General features: G+C 52.3%; 7 protein-coding genes across 9 annotated transcripts in view; 2 read left to right on the top strand and 5 right to left on the bottom strand.

Annotated features, from left to right (window-relative positions):
- PV09_01849 (F-actin-capping protein subunit beta) overlaps window positions 1-847 on the top strand; it is a 1,619-nt gene extending 772 nt beyond the window's left edge. The window contains exons 2-3 of the mRNA XM_016354803.1: window positions 130-399; window positions 467-847. Coding sequence (XP_016217815.1) covers window positions 130-399; window positions 467-600 — 404 coding nt within the window. The 3' untranslated portion in view covers window positions 601-847. The remainder of the gene's footprint in view (window positions 1-129; window positions 400-466) is intronic.
- On the bottom strand, window positions 654-2,831 carry PV09_01848 (uncharacterized protein). The gene is made up of 2 exons (XM_016354802.1): window positions 2,043-2,831; window positions 654-1,209 (listed from the first exon to the last, which is right to left on the bottom strand). Exons 1-2 carry the CDS (start codon window positions 2,437-2,439, stop codon window positions 1,058-1,060), a joined length of 549 nt encoding a protein of 182 aa, XP_016217814.1. The 5' UTR covers window positions 2,440-2,831; the 3' UTR covers window positions 654-1,057.
- Window positions 2,832-3,657: 826 nt separating this feature from the next.
- PV09_01847 (Fe-S protein assembly co-chaperone HscB) lies at window positions 3,658-4,676 on the bottom strand. The gene has a single exon (XM_016354801.1). It carries the CDS (start codon window positions 4,590-4,592, stop codon window positions 3,807-3,809), a length of 786 nt encoding a protein of 261 aa, XP_016217813.1. The 5' UTR covers window positions 4,593-4,676; the 3' UTR covers window positions 3,658-3,806.
- Window positions 4,677-4,837: 161 nt separating this feature from the next.
- On the bottom strand, window positions 4,838-8,988 carry PV09_01846. 2 transcript variants are annotated; one of them, XM_016354799.1, is made up of 4 exons: window positions 8,457-8,988; window positions 8,154-8,257; window positions 7,428-7,514; window positions 4,838-7,262 (listed from the first exon to the last, which is right to left on the bottom strand). In XM_016354799.1, exons 1-4 carry the CDS (start codon window positions 8,745-8,747, stop codon window positions 5,069-5,071), a joined length of 2,676 nt encoding a protein of 891 aa, XP_016217811.1. In that variant the 5' UTR covers window positions 8,748-8,988; the 3' UTR covers window positions 4,838-5,068. The 2 variants fall into 2 exon arrangements, with proteins under 2 accessions (XP_016217811.1, XP_016217812.1); XM_016354800.1 differs by lacking the exons at window positions 8,154-8,257; window positions 8,457-8,988 and having other exon boundaries at window positions 7,428-7,616.
- Window positions 8,989-10,354: 1,366 nt separating this feature from the next.
- On the bottom strand, window positions 10,355-12,818 carry PV09_01845 (uncharacterized protein). The gene has a single exon (XM_016354798.1). It carries the CDS (start codon window positions 12,728-12,730, stop codon window positions 10,523-10,525), a length of 2,208 nt encoding a protein of 735 aa, XP_016217810.1. The 5' UTR covers window positions 12,731-12,818; the 3' UTR covers window positions 10,355-10,522.
- A 117-nt stretch (window positions 12,819-12,935) lies between these two features.
- PV09_01844 (uncharacterized protein) lies at window positions 12,936-14,833 on the top strand. Its single transcript, XM_016354797.1, has one exon. It carries the CDS (start codon window positions 13,157-13,159, stop codon window positions 14,555-14,557), a length of 1,401 nt encoding a protein of 466 aa, XP_016217809.1. The 5' UTR covers window positions 12,936-13,156; the 3' UTR covers window positions 14,558-14,833.
- On the bottom strand, window positions 14,561-18,765 carry PV09_01843. Of its 2 annotated transcripts, XM_016354796.1 has the most exons (4): window positions 16,821-18,765; window positions 16,135-16,722; window positions 15,698-16,087; window positions 14,561-15,642 (listed from the first exon to the last, which is right to left on the bottom strand). In XM_016354796.1, exons 2-4 carry the CDS (start codon window positions 16,428-16,430, stop codon window positions 14,811-14,813), a joined length of 1,518 nt encoding a protein of 505 aa, XP_016217808.1. In that variant the 5' UTR covers window positions 16,431-16,722; window positions 16,821-18,765; the 3' UTR covers window positions 14,561-14,810. The 2 variants fall into 2 exon arrangements, with proteins under 2 accessions (XP_016217808.1, XP_016217807.1); XM_016354795.1 differs by having other exon boundaries at window positions 16,135-18,765.
- Window positions 18,766-18,886: the final 121 nt, after the last annotated feature.

Raw genomic sequence — 18,886 nt, 5'->3', positions numbered from 1 at the left:
CCCCTCATTCCTCAGTTATCCGCTCTCCTTTCTTCTCGCCCCTCCCCCGTGGCATACGGCATTCGCCACGCCATGTCTCCTTACGCTGTGAAGAAATCACGTTGCTGACGAGAAGTCCACGGCGACTAGGCGTTGCCCCCAACTCAAAGTCCTCCGGCAGCTGGGACAGCATACACGTGTTCGAGGTGCAGGACAAGGCGCGGGTGTCCCACTACAAGCTGACGAGCACGGTGATCCTGAGCCTGGGCAGCGAGACGGACGCCTTGGGCAGCATGGACTTGAGCGGCAACATGGTACGCCAGGTCGAGCAGGACATGCCCGTGGAGGACGACAACAGCCATGTGGCAAACATTGGCAGGCTGGTCGAGGATATGGAGCTCAAGATGCGCAATCTTCTGCGTAAGTGTCCATCTTCCTCACTTTGAGATGTGTGCTTCACAGTCACTGAAGACTGACGTTCTTTTAGAGGAAGTCTACTTTGGCAAGGCGAAGGATGTGGTGGGTGATTTGAGGAGCATACAGCCGCTAAGCGAGGCGCAACGAGACCGTAACGCGCATCAGGAAATGATCAATAGCATGGGTGGAGCGAGCATTCGGTGATTTGAAGAGGCAAAAAAAACCCCCCAGATGCAGCGTGTAGCGTTAGGGCAAATATGTAAGGTCGTTGCAGCGGTCTGATGTTCGCGATATGCTGTATTGTCCTGCTTACAAGCTATAGCCGGGACGCTGGATTTAGCCTGACATTGCGGCCGAAACTTGATTGTCCGAGCCACGAAGTATATGCGAGATATAGAAAACAAAATCAAATAAAAACATCCAGACGACGACTCAAGACACACAAAAAAAATGCTTTTTTTTTCAGATTGATTTGCTAACTATCCATGCTAGCAACAGTGGGAATGCAAACTATGGCCTAGCGCAAACCCAAGAGGCTCAAACTCGTCGGAAATGCGCCATGAATTAACCAATCAATCAAAAAGCAATTTAAACATTATCCATTCAACATGTGAGAATCCCGAAATACCTCCACAACACAACGAACTCACTGCGAACCCAGCTACAGCAGCGCGAAGGCGCCCAAGAAAAGGCCGGTGAGGCCACCTGTGACGCCGTACTGTGCGTAAGCCAATGAGTTGCCAGCATTTTTCGACGTGGACGAAGCGGCGCTGGCGGAACCCGATGCAGAAGTACCAGTCTGGGAAGCGGTAGCTGCGCAGGCACGTTAGCAAATTATTCAATACAAAAGGGGAAAGAATCAAAGCGGAAACCCTTCTGGTTTTTGGACGGAGATATTGACCGGGAGTCTGTCAACGCGTGTGTTTGCTGCGGCACGGTAGGACCTGGTCGAATACCAGCGTCTCCGGGTCGTGGGAACGGACGGGCAGGCTCCAGTGTCATGGTTTGCAGACCGATCGGGCGGACCGTTGCCCCTGGCACCTGAGCGCTTGGGGGCAACGGCATCCCAATCGCCACGCTGGAGCCGTTGGACATTACCGGAGGCAGTCCCAGACCACTGTTGCCGGTTGGAACGGCATTTGCTGACGTTACACCGGATACAGCTGTCGATATGTTCACAGACACGTGCGACGAAGCAAACACACGGGTGGGACGAGATTCAGTTGGCCGAGTCCAGCTCGACAGGTGGCCAGGTCTCACAGTCCAAGAAGCCGATGGTCCGATTTTGCATGGGGAAGACGGGTGTCCAGTGCACGGAGAGGGAGTCGTCGAGGTCCAAGAAGGGAAGGGCCTGCCGACGCAAGAGGACGATGGCTTTCCCGTACAAGCAGGTGGCAGCTCGAGAGTTCGAGTGCACGACCCGGTTGGGCTAGCGGGCATCGGCCCTTCTGTACCGGTAGGTAGATAGGTGAAGGGTTCCCCCATCGACAGGATGACGGTACCGTCGCAGTCTGGGTAATCAATCCGATCGAGCACATGTGTCGGATAAGGGTAGACTTCGACGGTGACCGTGTCCCAGGGTGGATCATATAGACAAGCGACATCTTCGCAGACGGGGACAAGAAAAGTTGCTGTGGCGAACGTACCGGAAGCCTCAGTAGCGGCGGCGGAGCCAGCGGCGGAGCCGGAGGCCTCCGCGGCAGCAGCGGTGGTAGAGACACCTGGCGGAACGGCCGTGGTGTAGCTGCCACCTGGAGCGGCGGTGCCGGACAGGATGATGTAGCTGGAGATGCAGCCATCACGGCACTTGGCGTAGGCCTCGCTGGCAGCAGCGGAGCCGTCACCCTGGTCGCACTGGGCGACGCACTGGGTGGTCGAGTTCATCTGAGCATCGCCTGGGTGGGGGACGCCGACGCAGATGGCCTGGCAGGTGACATCGCTGGGGGCGCAGGCGTTGAGGCAGCTCTGCTGGGGCGTCAAGGCCGTGGATGTGGTCGTCTGAGCCGCAGCGGCGGCAATGAAGAGTGCGAAAATGGCCTTCATTGTGGGTTCTTCTGTTGAACTTGAGATGGCAGGCGTGAGATAGTAGCGATACAAGCCGGGGTTGGACCGATGCTGGCACTGAGAAATGCTTAAAGAGAAGACGAGTCGAGAAGACGGGGCCGGGTAAACGAGCGACTTTTTATACGGCAAACAAACGAGCGTGAGGCAGCAGCAACCGAGCACCTAAGGGTGGGAAGGCGAGCAACGACGACGAAGACGAAGCAGGTTCGTTCTTGATGTTGTTGTTGTTGTTGTCGGGGTGTCGGTGGTGAACGGGAGAGAGATGCACGTCGAGAGTGAAAAGGGAAAGGGCCAAGTTATAATTACCACGGGACAGAAAGCAGTGGAAGCCGGGTGGAAAGAGAAAGTCTGGGGTAAGCCGCAGAAGCCTGTGATCATTATGAAATTAAAACCCTTGCCAATAATTGCACATCGTCGGTGCCCACCAGTGCGGCGGGTCATTTGCTCTTAGCAAAGCGATGAAGGAGACCACGCCACCGGCCAGCAGGGCCACCGCCGAGTCCAACGGGCGGTCGTCCTTAAACAACCGCTAGGCCTTGGCCCTTGGCCCTCCTTTTCATATCTCTCTCTCTCTCTCTCTCTCTCCCCTCCGTGTTTGTACGCGCGTGCGGCCTACCTTTTTCCGGCCGCCCGCTGTGAACGAGAATGTTTGGCATCGCGGGTCGAAGACAGGACAGCTCGCATTTTCACGCGGCGCGCTCTCGACTGGTTTTGCTGCCCGTCGGTGGCGCGCGTGGTGTGTCCTGTGGCAAAACGCCCTGCTCGTGGATTTCGCTGGTGGAGCCCGGCGGCAGCTGCTGGCAGGGGAACAGCGCGATGGGCCGCCGAGCGAATGCAGCATCCGCGTCCCCTAAATAAAGAAAATGCTTTTTTGTTGCAGGGTGAACAGTGGCATGCAACAATCGCGCTCTGGCATGTGGAGGCACGTACCGCCGTCTGAGAGGCCCGCCTCGCGCCTTCGCTCAAGAGCAGCGAGGATTGCTCCCGTCACCGGCCCACGACCCGGCACTGATCACTGGCACGGTCCTTTGCGCAAAGCATGTTCGCAGGCCCAGGTCTGGCACCGCACGCGTTGTTTCGCGATCACGAAATCGCGTCTTCCTACGGGATGGAGCGCCGACAGGCGTGCACAGGCAGAACCCCAGGCACCCATGCTTCACAGCCAGGAAAACGGGCGGTGGCTTAGCATGAGATTAGACACAAGATCCATCACAAGCAAACTCCCAATCGAGCACGCTCCTCGCTGCACGCACAAGAGACGAATTCAGACTTCGAAGCTTCGCACATCGAGACGCAGAAGCCCTCTCCTGATTGTGAATCTGCAGCGCTATCTACTTGTATCTGATCTAATGCTGAAGATGAGGCGCTGGCTTTCCCTCCTCCCACGCGTGCAAGGTTTCGTCGATGTTCACCCAGTACCGTAGCTTGACTGCCTCCTTGGCCGCCTCTGCAACGTCGTCCTTCTTGAAAGCCTCCTCCAGGACCTTGACACTGTCCGCGATCCTTACGTCGTTCTCCTCCTTGATCTTGCGGATCTCCTCCTCCGTCTCGGCCTCCTCGATCTGTTCTCGCAGCTCGAGCACCTCCATCAGCAGCGTCTGATCATCAGCGCCCTCGCCCAGTTTTGCCGCGTCATCCGTGGACGAGTTGTCGCCCTTGAGTGACAGCAGGTACTGCGCCCGCAGCAATGGAGATTGCAACGTCTTGTAGGCTTCGTTGATGCGCGAAGACAGCGCTTCGGCTGCGGCTTTGCGTTCGGGTGGGTGCCGGTCAGGGTGAGCCGCTGCCTGGAGCTTGAGGAATTCGTTTCGCAGTTGCTTCAGGTCCACGGAGAAAGAGCCAGAGGGAGGTGGACCATCAGGCAACGTCGACGGGAAAAAGTCGTAGTGCGTTCGAGCATTTGACGGAAGATCCGAACGTCGCTTCGTGTGCGAAAAATGCCGTCTGCTGCACGCCTGCGATCCAGCGCATCGAAGCGATGATGGCCAAACCACTGCTTGCGTTGGCGAGATGCGCGGTTGATGGCAAACCAACGACGTTGATGCGACTGTCCCCCGCGACTGTGCAGCCACGGCGGATCGCAAGTAGCGGAGGGTTTCTGGTGAAGTGCGCACGAGTGAGATCTTCTTCATCGTGCCAGATTAGAGCCTATAGAGATAGGACCTGGACGTTGACGAGCTGAAGAGTATGAATAATCCTGGAAACAACGTTCCTCGCAGCGTGACATCAGAGCTTCAGCTTTTTGCTTGGAGGGGGGAACAACTTCCGACTTCGGCTGATCCCTCTCCGAACAACGCGAAGCCGGCTATGAATCTGACGACATGCAACGTCAAAAAAATCTAACAGAAAAAATTACTAAACCAATCTGTTGCCCGTATTCACAACAATATAAGAGACGTATGACGATTCAACATTACTGGCTAGGTAATCTAATGGATCGGGGGGGTATAATGAGCACCTATCACATTGGCGAGCTGACCTTTGCTCTAGCCATGCCAAAGAAAAGTTAAAACAGCCCTAGACTATTCCGCCCTGACATGTGCACCAATAAAACGGTTTCAAAGTATCATAAGAATGTTGTGCCCCGCGGAAGAACATGAAGAGTTGACTATGTTGATTGAGTGGTGGAGGTTGGCGCAATTTCATCGGCCCTTTGACTTTCTGCAGACGGCGCTGGTGCAACGCTTTCAGCAACAGTCGATTTCGCAACATCCACAGCATTGGGTGAACCATCTTCCTTGGTCTCATCCTGCTGCTGAGGAGTGTCGTCTCGAGACTTTTCAGGTTCGACACTGTCTGCATGCTCGCTTTCCGTCGCAGCACGATCAACAGGTGTTGAAGCACCTGTGCCCGTCTGGCTGTGGTCGGACGGAAAGTACCGCTGTGCAGTGTCCAGCCGAGCTCTCTCCTGTTCTACACCCTTCGGAAACATATGCTTGAGGATATGATCCGCCCGTTCCTGCGTGTTGCCGGCCTCCACATCATGGCTGGCTGTGCTCGCAGGGCTCTCTGCAGCCGCGCTAGCGTCCCCTGCCCGACCCGAGGCTGAAACGCCTGCGGCAGCTTCCCGTTTTTCCTCTTCCTTCTTTGCGTGAACTTTGCGAAGATTGGCCGCGCTGCTCTGGGACCGCATGTCCGGGCGACCGTCTTTTCGAATAAGAATGCCGTCAGCATTGCGGACAGGTTTGGTCCTTGAACGCTTGGTGTGGCTGTAGGGATCAAAGTTCTGAACGGGGGAAGGAGCCATAGTAGGACCACTACCGGAGCTTTGACGGCTAGCTCCACCGCGGTAGAATCCATCGGATTCAGCTTGCGAACCTGCCCAGCCTTCCTTCTCCGATTCTGGCGTTCCCGAGATGTGTGGCTCCAGTGGCATGCTCTTTCTTGGGCGGCCACCACGTCCTCGGCCGCGTCCTCGACCTCGTGGACTTATGCTGTGTCCCACACCAGACAGTGTACGTTGGTATGAAGTGTGCCAAATATCCTCGGATCCACCTTCTTGAGTAGAAGAAGGTGCAAGAGTAGAGGGATTCGTAGTGTCAGGATAGCTGTCGTGCGAAGCATTGCGGTAGTTTTGTGGCGTAGTGATGGACTCATCTGTGTCCATGCGCTCATATCGGGCGGCGGGCGTACTACCAGCCTGTGCCTCATACGCATATCGTGGTTCGAGCGGGGCAAGCTTCGCTCGTTTTGGCGATCCGATGGGCGTATTGGCAGCGTCTCCATGTCCATCCGCGGCACCGGGGGGGCCCCTCTTCAGTCCCGTGTTTATAGAGATCCAGCTAGGAGGGGTAGCAGCAGCAGAAGCCACCGCCTTTTCTTGTTCTGCATACTGGGGACGATGTGACTGGTCAGAGACATAGGTTGCCGGTTGAGGAGGGTGCGAAGGCAGTACTCGTGGAGGCTCCGACGTTCGCACCTGAGGCATTTGTGTCTGTGGTCCATGATGTGCGACGGGAACATGGTGTACGGGTTGCTGACGTGCATGCAGGAGATAGTCGGGGTTGGCTGCTGATGTGGGGCTGGTGTTACTTTCTTCCAAGCGTTGCAGTCTTCGCTTGACAACTTCGAATTGCACTCTCAAGACATCCACTTCATTTGCCTTCGAAACAGCTTGGCTTAGGGTCGTCGAGAATATCTCTAACGTTTGGTCGTCGAGGCGCTCGGGATGAGCGGCCGCTGCGATGTGCTGTCTAGCGGCAAGCAGTTCTCGTCTCACGACTTCCACCGTCTCCTGGAATTCGCTACGCAACTGCTGAAAGGCGCCTTCTAGCCGAGCGATATCTCGAGTGCACGACTCCAGCGTTGATCGATTGATGCTCATTTGCGCCTGGAGACGGTCGAGTGGATCGAGCTTGGCCGATACGCTTGGCGAATAATGGGTTGTGCCAGTTGAAGGATTCGCCAGCGTTTGACCATTCAAATGAGCATTCGCGGGTGAAGATCCTCGGTCAGTGGGGTTAGGCTGCTGCTGCTGCGGCAGATGTACCACTCGCTCCGTCACCACAGGCTTTGGCTGCAACGGCTGTGATGGAACGGTGCGCACAGCGGGAAGGTCATTTTGCCTGGGTTCTTCTTGAGGCCTGTGGCCCAGGACGGACATGGACGGAAGTGAAGGCTTTTGTACGGTAATAGCAGTCGCTGTGCCAGCCACTTCTCTCGAGCGGTCCATTTTTGGAGCTTCTGAGGCGGGATGGCTTGGTGATTCCGCTTGGTGATCGTCTTCAATCACTGCTTCAACCGGTTTACCGCTTGCCTCAGAACGTAACTGAATTTTCGGAAGCTTTATAAACTCCCGGTCTCTATCAAGCAGGTTGCCATTAGCAAAGTTGCGTTCGCCAGGTGTATGGCAAGGGGAAGGCAAGACAGGCCAGGGCAAGGCAGCAGGTGGCCTGGCGTACAGTGCCATTGTGTACGGAAACACAAAGCAGACGGAGGGCGGAAAGGTAAGAGATAAAAGTACTTACACATATGCACTCTTGCTGTCGGGTGCCTTTATGCAAGTGATGGCGAGCGTGTCATCGCAGTTATTGCATACGAGTGGTTGGATGATGCTTTGGCAATTAGAGTCAGCTTTGGCACGCTTGAGCCATCCCAAGTCGAAATGACAAAGGTCGAAAATGATGTAAAAGTGGACGAATGAGAATGCATGGTGCGTATAGGGGTGTTGATATAGCAGATGAGCATTTTGCTGGACAGCAGAAGGTAATTTGCGCGACAAGGATGTGGTTGCCGCAAAGGGCGAATCTTGGGGCGCCACAATGTACTAGGCAGGCGTGCATGCGTTTTGGTGGATGTCATGGGAAATGGGTGAGCGGCCAAAAGAAGATAAGCGCGTGCGACTAGGAAAGGCTGCTAATCGGGGGAGGGTGAGGTACAGCAAATTGGCGATGTGCATGACACTGATGATGACAATAATCGGCAGAAAATCGCCACAAGCCGAAGACAAAAATATGGGTCATCGCAACAGTTCACAACCGTATGCGATGTCGACGTCGTGGTGGTGGTGGTGGTGGTGGTGGTGGTAGTAGTAAGAAGAATAGTCGTGATGATGATGATCGTAATAGTTGTCATAGCAGTGGTCGGAGTAGAGGAAGAAGCCGCAGGACAAAAAAAAACGAGAAAAAGAAGTGGAAAAAGATCACCAATGGGAAAGACGGAAGATTCATGATGTGCTTTTGGTGCTCACTCACCATCCATGGAGAGAACTCGTTTCGGCGGCCGGCTTAGCCTTTCCCTTCGCGTGCAGCCCCGTGATGCTGTACGAGCCCCGATGAGCGGGCAGGTAGTATGACCCCTGCGAAGCGAAGACAAAAGAGTCAGCAATGAAGCAGGCCAAGGAGACGACCAGGACAGGAAGCGAAGGAAACGGAAAATAACAATGGCAACAGCAACAAGAACAAGAACCACGGCCAGAATCCAACAGAGAAAGGGCGCAACCTTGTCCCAGCGAAAACGTGATTAAAGAGAAAGGACCGGAAGGGAAAAATACTCACGGTGATGCGCAGCCAGGCGTTGTCAAAGTGAGCAAAGTTGGCATCGCATGCCTTGCAACTGGCGACCGTGGAGCGCTGGGCGACACAACCATTGACGGCGTCGCCGTCGCCCTTGGCCTCGCCCATCCCGGTTGTGTTTGCGGTTGCGGTGGTGGTGGCGGCTGACTCCAAGGCAGCGTCGGACTTGACCAGCGCGCCGCTATCCCCCGTCGAGGCGGACAGATGGTGATGTTGAGGATGTGGACGATGAAAATGATGCTGGTCTGCAGCGGGCGCCTCCACCATCGCCATCCTCGCAGCTGAACTCTGTTCGTCTCGATGCCAGAGTGGAAAAGGTGAGCAACAAAAAGTCAAGCGAGAGTCCGCGAATGCAGCAAGATCATGACTTCTGGGACCCACAGCAGTTAGGTTGCAGAACGCAGGTTTAGACGGAGGATATATTATTCGAGGAAAACCAAATAACCAAAGATAGTGTCAGACTATTTGTCGAAACGAAATGAGCTAGCCCCCGTTGCGGTTAGCGCAAAGGATAAGATAGAGTTTGGCTCGTGAATGGATTAGTAGAGTTTCACAAATAAGGGATCGCGTCCTGGGGGCAAAAATGGGTATTTTTTTTTTGTTGAACGTTCGGATGTGTGATGTCGGGAACAAAATGTGACGAATGAGGACGACGACGGCAACCTCGATAAAAACGATGACAATAAAAAAACAATAACAATAGCAGCAATAATAACCATGACGGTGACGAGGATAATGCGAATAACAATCGTCGCAGTAGAATGATAACGATCGTGATCATGACCACGGTAATGGCGCTAATGACGATACCGTACTGTAATCACAAGGAGGAAAGAGTGATCGTGCTTGTCGTCCTCGTTGCTGCTGCTGTCAGCAGCGTGTTCTTTCCTGTAAGGTAACGCACGATACCACCTGCCAATCCATTATCTTACCTGTCGCTCTACTTTTGGTGGCTCGCACTTTCCCTTTGTTCTCGTGCCCCTTCCCGACTGAGCGCGCTGCAGGGCTCAGCACCATGGACAGCACACGCAACAAGCAACTCTCGTCGTCGACCACGCCATCGACAAGAATGACCGCAAGCCGTCGTGGACGATCAACGAACCTGTGCTGTGTACAACAACTGGTGGCCCCGTGGCGCTTCACGGTGCTCCGTCCGGCGCTGCTAATCTGTCTAGTTTCTGTTCTTTATCGTAATCAGCGCCCGCCCCAATATTATGTCGCGCGCTAACTGAACTCACTAAGCTATTTCCTAAACATGCTCAGTATTAATCAGCCCCACACGTCGATCAATCACACGCACACACGCCATCTCTCTTTCCCTCTAACTTTCTCGCTCTGTCTGTCTTAGACAAAAAAGCGCGCATGCATATCACACGACATATACCCTCTCTCTGTATCTCCCTCTCCCTCGTCCGCTGTACGCCTCTTCTACTCTCTTCCTATCTCACACACACACACACACACACTCTCTCTCTCTCTCTCTCTCTCTCTTTTCCTCATTATTTGCACGGCAAGAACCTCTTCCACTCCCCCTACCTTCCAATCTCCCTCGCGTCGTTAGACTCAATCAAACTCATTGTCTCAAAAACTTGATGACTCGGGTCTCCCATGCATCCCTGGACCCGACTTGTCCGGCTGTCTGACCACGCATAATGTAGTATAATACATCACGCGCTAGTGATTTATCTACCTGGCGTCAATGCAAATCATGGTGAAGGGACCGCCTACTTTATGCCATGCTGTTTCAGCATACGAAACAACAGTAGGAAGTTTGTTTCAATCTTCCTTTTACGCACCATATTTCCGATCGCTCTCGGGGGATTTTTTAACCTTTTACGTTTTCCTTTTTCCTTTTCCCTTTTTAAAAAAAAATTAAATTTGCTTTTTTACAGGGTCGAAAGTGGACTGTATTCATGACACATTTTGCCAACGTACAGATCGCGCTTGCGCCACGAACTAGCCGCGTTTCGCGATCGCCCTGCACTGCTCTGCACTGCCCTGCTTTGCTCAGAATGCTCAAGACACAATGCAATCTATCCCAAAAATCATTATTTTACAGTGATAAAGCCAAGACCTTCCCGGGCCTTCTTACATGCTCTACGCATCTGCTGCTCCTCGACATCGGTCCACTTCACGCTCAGCTGATCCCATTTCTTAGTTCGGTATTCGTCTCTGAACTGTTGGTGGAGTGCTTGCATCCGAAAAACCTCTCGTGGATCGCCATGGCCACTGTAAACAATGAATGCCGTGCACGGCGGCAGCGCCTCGTAGATGGCTGAAAGGTGCTTCACTGTGTTGGCCACCGCCTGAGATAGCGCTTGCAAATTTGGCTGAGCTGCCCTGACCTCTTCCTCCGTCAACGAGTACCTCGCCAAGGCTTGCTGGCGCATCTCGTTGTTGTCGCTCGTCTTTGACTTTTCCCACCATCCGCGCACCGCCTCCACCTCTCGAAACCGGGCCCATATGAAATCGACGCCTTTTGTCGCAGCTTCATTGTCATCTGAGACAAGGAGTCTCTTGACTTGCTCTGCAACTTCGGAATCGTTCTCACAGCCTCGGATGACATCGGCATTTGCCCCGAGCCCACGAGTAGGGTTACCCCAATCGACCACCGCGCTGGACCGGAATTCCTCTTCGCCCGGGTTCTTTCGAAATATCTTTGGGACCGGCGACCTCTTGATTCGGTTGAAAATCGACTCGCTGCTTGCCTCATTCGTGCCCCAACTGTGGCCTTTCTGACATTTTTGCTTCACTAGGTCGAGCACGGCTTTTGCGTCCTCAACGCTGTCGTGCCCCGTCGTTCCGTGACTTTTCTGAATCTCGCGACCCAAATACTTCTGCGCCAACCATTTCAGGCTGCTCTTGAGCGGTGGGCCTCTTGGGTGAGGGTAAATGATGGCTGTGTCTACTATATGAGGATGTGTCATGCGCAGCGCCTTGAAGTCCCCATCGAGCGAATGCCCGATAATAATCGTCGATGGCTTGATAACCTCTTGAAGTCTCTTCTGTATGTCCGTGAGGCGAGTCGTTACCGGAGCTAACATTTCCTCCGTGATACCGGAATATTGCGTGAGATAATCGGTGATAGGAGCTTCGGGTTTGACCAGTTCATCAAGCACGATGTTTCCGTCCCAGTCCAGAACACTTATGCGAGTGAGTTCGAGCTGCTCGTCGCCTGTTTTGCACATTTCGCAGTCAATAGCAATGACGTGCCGTCCACCAGTAACATCATCCGCGCTGGCTTGTTGCTCAGGCGCATCTCGTGCACCGGTGGCGGTATCGATCCAGCCATGTTCAGTCGATTGCATAGTGCTACGTCGAAGCTCCACGAGAGAAGCCTTCGCCGCTTCCGTTTCGCACAGTGCTGGGTGAAGTACGTAGTCGCTACTCTCGAGTTCTTGTGCAGATGCAATGAATTCTGTGATCGGCGTGAGCTTTTCTACGAAGTCATTCGACTTCGCCAAGCTCGGTCCCTTCTTCTTTTTTTCGTCCTTTGATTTGGGCAACGGCGTGAGGAGCATAGACTGAAGAGGAGAGTGGATTTTCGCATATTTGTCATCTCCGGGAGCTTTGACCGGCCAGATATGGGTAAACATGTCAGCAAATGGCCTCAAAGTGGCCGGCAAGATGGCCACGTCGAGTTTTTTGGGATAGTAATCATCAGGTGATAGATGCACTCGCTTTGGTGTCGATTCACTTCCATCTTTTCGCTCTTGGTTTGCGTCAGTTGTGTCCACATCTGCTGGTGAAGCCGTGTTAGAGTCTTTAAAGTAGGCGGAATTGGTTGAAACCGCTTCTATATTGGCTGGCTGCTCTGACACGCGTAGAAGCGGTGTACGTCCAGTGAACAGGTCGGGATCAAAACCTGGAATAGTAATGGCCACGACTTTCTTGATGGCATCACGGTGTCTGATAGCAACCCACTGTGGAGCTGGTCCGTCGGAAAGAATGTATAGGATGAGATGTTGCAGGTCGCTTATCTTGACATTCGTTTGCAATCGTGCATTAGGCGAATGATAAATGGAAGGATAGTTTGTGGTGCCCTTGGCCGGGTTGATTCTGCGCTTTTTCTTGCCTTGACTTGGCACTTCTTGCCAGTTATCATCGTTAGAAGGTTTTGAGCCCGATCCTTGTATATCCATATTCCCATTCGGCGAAGCATTGCCATGAGCTACGAGATCGACTTTGGTAGAATCAGAAGATCCATCAATGTTATTGTCATTCTCGGCATGTTGCCTGCTACGCTTGCGCGACATGACCTCCAGACACAAGCGTCGCAACAAGAATGCTATTTGAAGGGTTTATGCCCTCGCGATGGACGACGGATCGAATTTTCTCAGCTACGTCCGACGTTGGAGCACCCACTCCAGCCACTAGAATGAATTTTCGGAGACTTGGCACAGTTGTGGCGGCCTCCCGAGCTGCTTCGGTAGTGGCCTGAAGCTTTGGTCGGAACACAGACAGCTGAGTTTTTGTGGCAAGCCTGCCCCATCGACTTTTCGATCATCTCGCTTCGAGAAGCATATCAGCTATATCTCATCCTCTTACAGTACCCTTCAGCTACAAGCCGATACCCATCCTGCCGATAGAATTCCCGGTGGTTGCTACGATGTCCGCTCGCAGATGACCATTTCTCCCTTGCCTATTGAGTTCGCCTTATACACACGAACTTTGCTGCCGAGATGGGATTCTTAACTTTGCCACGAGAATGGGAAGGCCAACATGAGGCCTTTCCAGCCCACCCTCCACAGTTTGACGGTCGAGGATTGCTTTCAGGCAGCGGAGTAGTTGTCCTGCTTGGTTCGATCGGCGGCGTGGCATTAAATCTCAGTCGAGCTCTTCGTCGGAAGCCACTCAGCTTGGCTGTTTTGAACGGAATTGGCCTCTGCACAATCCCGTCCATACCAATTGATATCATAATAGAAGAAAGAGGACGGCGGGGATGTATTGAGGATATCCGGGCTATTCTCAAAGCCGACAACAAAACGCTCCCACCCCGGAAGTATATCAAGTTCACCAAAGAGAACACACCCGAAACCACTGCAGTAATCTGTGGAGGACTTGCCGTACTTGGGCTACTTGCATACCGCCGTGCGCCTAATGGCCCCAAGGCTGGCGTCCTCTCAGTGCTTGGCGCGTTCAGCGCCGGCTCTTTCTTTGGAACGCAATTGTCTAACAATGCGCAAAAGAAATTGAACGGTGCTGCTATGATGAAGTATCAGATTGCTTGTCTGAAAGGCAGTCAAATATACTCCGAGAGGACTCGAAAGCCTCCAGATGAATGGTTGTATGAGAGCATAGCTGGGTTGGGCCAAGGTATCTCAAGACACCAAGATTCGAATCCGTGGTCTTTGCTCAGAGGAATCAATCAAGAATCCGACGATGAGACAATTGCCATAATTGACGAGGACAACGTTACCACTGCTAGTTCATTGCTTACAGCGTTTCCCTTGCCACCTGGATCAGAACCTCACATGGCCGTGAAGACGCAGGACGGAACAAAGATTTACGCCCCTCAACGTGACTATGAATGGAATCCGACCTCGGCCCAGACAGGTCTCGAGATCTTGCAAGATCATCTGGAAGAGCTGAGCACGGCAAGGTCGAAACAAGCACAGACAGCCGAGTATCTTTGGAACATGATTGCCCGCAGGGAAGCAGACAAGTTCCCTCCGTACGCGCGCAACGACGAAGCAGAGGAGATTATTTTGGAAAGAAAAGCCCTGGAGCTACTCACTAGCATACATAGACAAGTCTATTCACAGATAGCCGATCTGGACTGGTGCATAGCGAACACGAAGAAGCTTATATTGCAATTTCAGACAGATGGCAAATGGGTGCCTTCAACATCTGTACAGTCTTCCGTCCTCTCGGAGGCTAGAGATAAAATCTTGGAAAACATCAGGCTGCACAAGAAAAATTTGGAAGTTCAACAAACGACATTTGCGAACGAAGAGAATATCAAGATGATGGCAATATCTGAGGATGAAAAGGAGGACATACGGCGCGCGCTGAGAGAGAACTTAGCGGCAACGACGAGGCTGCTGGAGGATCTTGAAAACGAGGTCGAAAAGGGACAATGAGCGCAGAACAAGCGCCCACAAGCATATTCCGACAGGTTTTGTCCCCCTTTACAATAGGACTGCCTCTTTGAGGCAAGCTACTCATCTGGTCCATCTACATCCAAGATTTGATTGTACAATATTTCGATATATTCATACTTCCATACAAGATCTGCTAGAGCCAGCCATCTAAAACAAAACGCCACTTGAATGAGCCCGTACTCGCTTCGTCCAGCACATAGACTAATGCTTTCACAACTACAATCATGCGCCCTTAGTTCTTCCTTCTTCTGACACCGACCTGCAACTCCAGCGGCTTCCTCAAAAATCCCTCTCGCGTTTCCAATGTGTCCTGGTACAGCTCAAACTCGAAGTTTCTGAACACGGTGCTCACGATGAGCGCCATCTCCATCTCCGCGACGTTGCGGCCAACGCACGATCTCGGGCCGTAGCTGAATGGGATAAATGCTTCCTTTTGCCTGTCTGTCAACCGGTCCTTGGCCCATCGCTCCGGGCGGAACTCATCTGCGTCTGGGCCCCAAATTTCCTTCGAGTGGTGAATAGTATAAGCGGGGACGGAGAGAGTGGTGCCAGCCGGGAAGAAGTGGTTCTGCAAGGTGATACCTTCACCAACGACGATACGCGGTAGTCCAAGGGAAGACGTCGAGTGAATGCGCATGGTCTCTTTGATGACAGCATCCACGTAAGGAAGATCCTTGATTTGCTCGTACGAGGGAACGCCTTGGATCGGGAGTGCATTGTCGAGCTCTTCCTGTAGTTTCGGAATGACGTGGGGATTCTTGAGCACGTGGAAGAGCAGAGCGCATGAAGTGTTGCTAGTCGTGTCGCTTCCGGCGATAAGTTGCGTCAGAGCTTCAGCAGTAAGTTCTTCGCGACCCAGCTTGTTTCCGGACGCGTCCTTGCCCTCCATCAGACGAGCCAGGAGATCAACCCGATTGCGGGCACGGTCGGGATTATCCAAGCGATCTTTGACTCGAGCAATGGCAATACCGGCGAGATTCTCGACGGCTTGAACACCTTGACGGAAAAACTTGTCCGGTAGGAACCTCGCGTAAGGCTTGATTGCAGGCCAGCAGCCAATCGTTCTGAGTATTCTGCATCAGTTCATGAGCTTCTTTTAACCACAATGTAAGAACATACCCAGATACTTCGCCTCTCCTGTTCAGCACTTCAACAGCTGGTACATACGTTACTGGGGCGTCTGGCGAGCTTCTCATTTCAGCCTCGTCTTTGCCTTTCTTAAGCATGCCAAACGGAGCACCGAAGGCAAGATCTCCGATGATATCGAAGGCGAGATAGTTGAACCAATTAAGGGCGTCGATCTTAGCATAGCCTCCATTTGCACTTTCAGACAACTTGCTCCACTGTGTCTCAAACAATTCGAGGTTGTGATGCATGTATTGCTCGAACTGGCCTACAGACTTTGCACTAAACGTATGAGACACCGTTTTGCGTTTGCGGGTATGCTCCGCTCGATCGCGAGTGTTGAACAAACCCCGCCTGATCGAAACAAAAGCATCGTAGTATTCACTGCATTACATTAGCAAATGGTACATGATGTGGCTTGGGTTATTTACGATTTTAAGAAACCGTTGCCGTGACCGTAAATGGCCTGGATGGCCTTGTCATCTGCAACCGACACGTGATTTGGTTGAATTCTGACAAGCTTGCCGTATTTCTTGTGGGCTTCGTCGACTGCTAGATATCTTTTGCCACGACGGGCCTGTAGCATTAGCCACAGATTCGTAAACTGAGCTGGAAAGGGAGCTGGTATATCATGCAGTCCCCAATTCTGAAAATACGGCACAAGGTAGAATAAAGCAGGTAAAAGTAGCACCGTGTACGGCGTCAGTAGTGAGTCCAGAATAGCCATCCTGACGAGTGAAGATCCGTAGACGTGCGATCGATATGGAACAGAATATTGTGTGCAGGGGAATATAGGTGATCAGCGTAGGGGGGACATGCAAAGCCTCGAAGATTGCTGGAGCTTGATGAGGCTAGAAAATTTTTCTTTCAATGTATGTATCTAAACGGTGCGTTGAAGCTCTAGATCTCGCACCAGCTGATGATACACACCCAATATATAGTCGCATCGAGATGATGTCGGTCGTGTTTTCGGGCAAACGCTACCAAGCCTTCGAGCGGTCTGGGGCATGATATTCGAGCTGTCTCATTGGTCAGAGCCCCACAAACGCTCCAGCTTGCGGGGTGCTGCTGAAGTTTCGGCAGGCAATCCTTCGGACATAGATGAATAAGTTCTTACTTCAGCCGTCCCTTATACTAAGTAAGCCATTGCCGATTTTCAAGCTTACAATTGCCTTGCCCGAACCTCCATATAACAGCTCTGTGTCCTTAACCCTAGACTGCCGGTTGTGCTTTCTCTCTGCTCCGATGCGATATTTCTCCTGTATTTGGTGGATGAAGTGCTCGGTCGTGGCACTTGTATGACCAGCGATCTCGATCCGAAAGTTGCAGCCGTCTCTCCGCTGGAGCCAAAGGTTTCCCCTTTGTCGCTATCAAGTTCACCTTGTTTACTACTCCCCAATTTCTGTGGACCCACGCTCTGAGACCATGTCCAATTTCGGTGCTGATGTAATGTAGATTACACCATTGTTACTTATTGTTCGTTTGCGCGAAGCCAGGTATTCTGGATCGAAAGTCCCGTTCCTTGTATCACAGTGTGGATTTGCAGCATTTGTGGGGGCAACTCCGTATAGGACAAGCTAATCCTTTGACGATAGATTCCCACAGCCACTTGCTCTGTCGCGGTATATAGGCTTGAGCAACAGAGCCTCTCTTCTTCCGGGACATAAGTTGGTTGTTGATATACGACACGCTCTCGATTTATCTTCCATCATAGTGTGGACCTTTTTTTTTCCATATCCTGGCGAAGAAACACCATCAATAACAAATAGCTGCTTTAATCACTCAAAGCAGAGATTCCTTTGAATGGAGCATAGCTAAGATGTCAGTGTATTAAAAGCGTACTCAGGGACGTACATAGTAATGATCAGCGGGAGAGACTGTTCGCAAAAAGAACCTAAAACATGTTCGCTACATCTAGCGGGCAATTCATACCACTGTAGACCAACCCGAGAGGTCGACTTAAACCCAAAAGCTGAGAGGAGGCAGAAGATAAATCGATTCAGCTCTCGTTGGGGGATCGTCTTCTACGCCTCCTTGGATAGTCCGCGAATTGAAGATGGTATCGCTGGGGAATTGAATGTGAATTGGAAATACAGCCGTGAATGCGAGGATTGTCCTGCTCATGGCAAACGTGTTCCTTCACTCTTACCCAAGATTCTCTCAACTTTCGCTTCAGTCCGCCTTATAGCTTTCAACCAGGCTGCGCGCTGTGAGCTCTTGTCCTTCATCACGTCATCGTCGACTCTGTCTTTTGCGCTTTTTCTTGGTACAACTAATAGTGCAAGCCTCCTGCCTGTGGGATCACTTTTGTCTCTGCAGGAACGTTTCTTCGGTTCACGTGCCCACCAGGAGCCCGCGTCTTCTCTCTCATTTTGAAGGCGAGTTTTAGACACACAATTTGTGCGCCCTGGTGCGCGAAGCTGAATGTTATGCAGCGGCGCACCTTAGCTTTCTCGACCAATATCATCTGATCTGTACTCCAGGGCCTCCGTGGATTGATATTTGTGTCAACTCTTTAAACTGGGTATCTGCCAATAGCGTTCTAAGTCTTGGTCTGTATCACGAATTCCAAGGCCGTGTCTCATTTGTGTGATATATCAGGCTCACGTCGTCAACCTCTCTTTCAAGTAGTATCCGTCAAAGTCTTGAAGCTTCCCTTCTACGATAAGGAAAACTTTGTGGAGGAAACCTTGAGGGGACTGATTCAAAAACTTGGCGTGAATGGTTGTCGCACTAGGTCGACCTTTGACGATACCAACAAGCGGGTTCTTCTGGCGGGCGAGCATGATTTGGGTATGGAAAGAAACGTGTTGCGTAACATCGGTGCACCGAAGGCCGTGAATATTATATTTCAGACCTTCCACTTGTGAACAGAGATTCGCAGCCTTGACCATAAAAATAAAGGGAGTCTCGAATAGTACATGAATCCTAGAAGCATGTCATACACCGTCTCGTTCGGTGGTTCGGTGATAGCGCCCTCGCTTCGCGCGCATCATTCGTCCGTACCTCAAGCGAACGCGGAGTCGGGGCGACTGGAGCAACCTCGCAGCGCAGATCCCAGCCCAAGAACCCGACAGGATGTGTGTCTCTCGGTCAGACAAGGGAATCTTCCGAATGCATGCTAGACGCTGTAGGAAGTGCAGGCCAGTGTCTTTCTCACTCTCTCAAGCCTCGCACGCGGAG

Source organism: Verruconis gallopava, assembly GCF_000836295.1.
Source record: "Verruconis gallopava strain CBS 43764 unplaced genomic scaffold supercont1.4, whole genome shotgun sequence".
Lineage (NCBI taxonomy): Eukaryota > Fungi > Ascomycota > Dothideomycetes > Venturiales > Sympoventuriaceae > Verruconis > Verruconis gallopava.
The sequence above is the reverse complement of the archived record's forward strand: the minus strand, read 5'-3'. Positions and strand labels throughout refer to the sequence as shown.

Coding starts and splice junctions, on each gene's coding strand:
- PV09_01844 (XM_016354797.1), top strand. CDS start 13,157: ATGGGATTCTTAACTTTGCCACGAGAATGGGAAGGCCAACATGAGGCC.
- PV09_01848 (XM_016354802.1), bottom strand. CDS start 2,439: ATGAAGGCCATTTTCGCACTCTTCATTGCCGCCGCTGCGGCTCAGACG. Junction 1,210..2,042: donor CGCCGCTACTGAGGCTTCCG/GTACGTTCGCCA, acceptor GTGCCTGCGCAG/CTACCGCTTCCCAGACTGGT.
- PV09_01847 (XM_016354801.1), bottom strand. CDS start 4,592: ATGAAGAAGATCTCACTCGTGCGCACTTCACCAGAAACCCTCCGCTAC.
- PV09_01846 (XM_016354799.1), bottom strand. CDS start 8,747: ATGGCGATGGTGGAGGCGCCCGCTGCAGACCAGCATCATTTTCATCGT. Junction 8,258..8,456: donor ACGCCTGGCTGCGCATCACC/GTGAGTATTTTT, acceptor TTCGCTTCGCAG/GGGTCATACTACCTGCCCGC. Junction 7,515..8,153: donor ACGAGTTCTCTCCATGGATG/GTGAGTGAGCAC, acceptor TAATTGCCAAAG/CATCATCCAACCACTCGTAT.
- PV09_01845 (XM_016354798.1), bottom strand. CDS start 12,730: ATGTCGCGCAAGCGTAGCAGGCAACATGCCGAGAATGACAATAACATT.
- PV09_01843 (XM_016354795.1), bottom strand. CDS start 16,430: ATGGCTATTCTGGACTCACTACTGACGCCGTACACGGTGCTACTTTTA. Junction 16,088..16,134: donor GGCAACGGTTTCTTAAAATC/GTAAATAACCCA, acceptor AATGTAATGCAG/TGAATACTACGATGCTTTTG. Junction 15,643..15,697: donor AGGAGAGGCGAAGTATCTGG/GTATGTTCTTAC, acceptor CAGAATACTCAG/AACGATTGGCTGCTGGCCTG.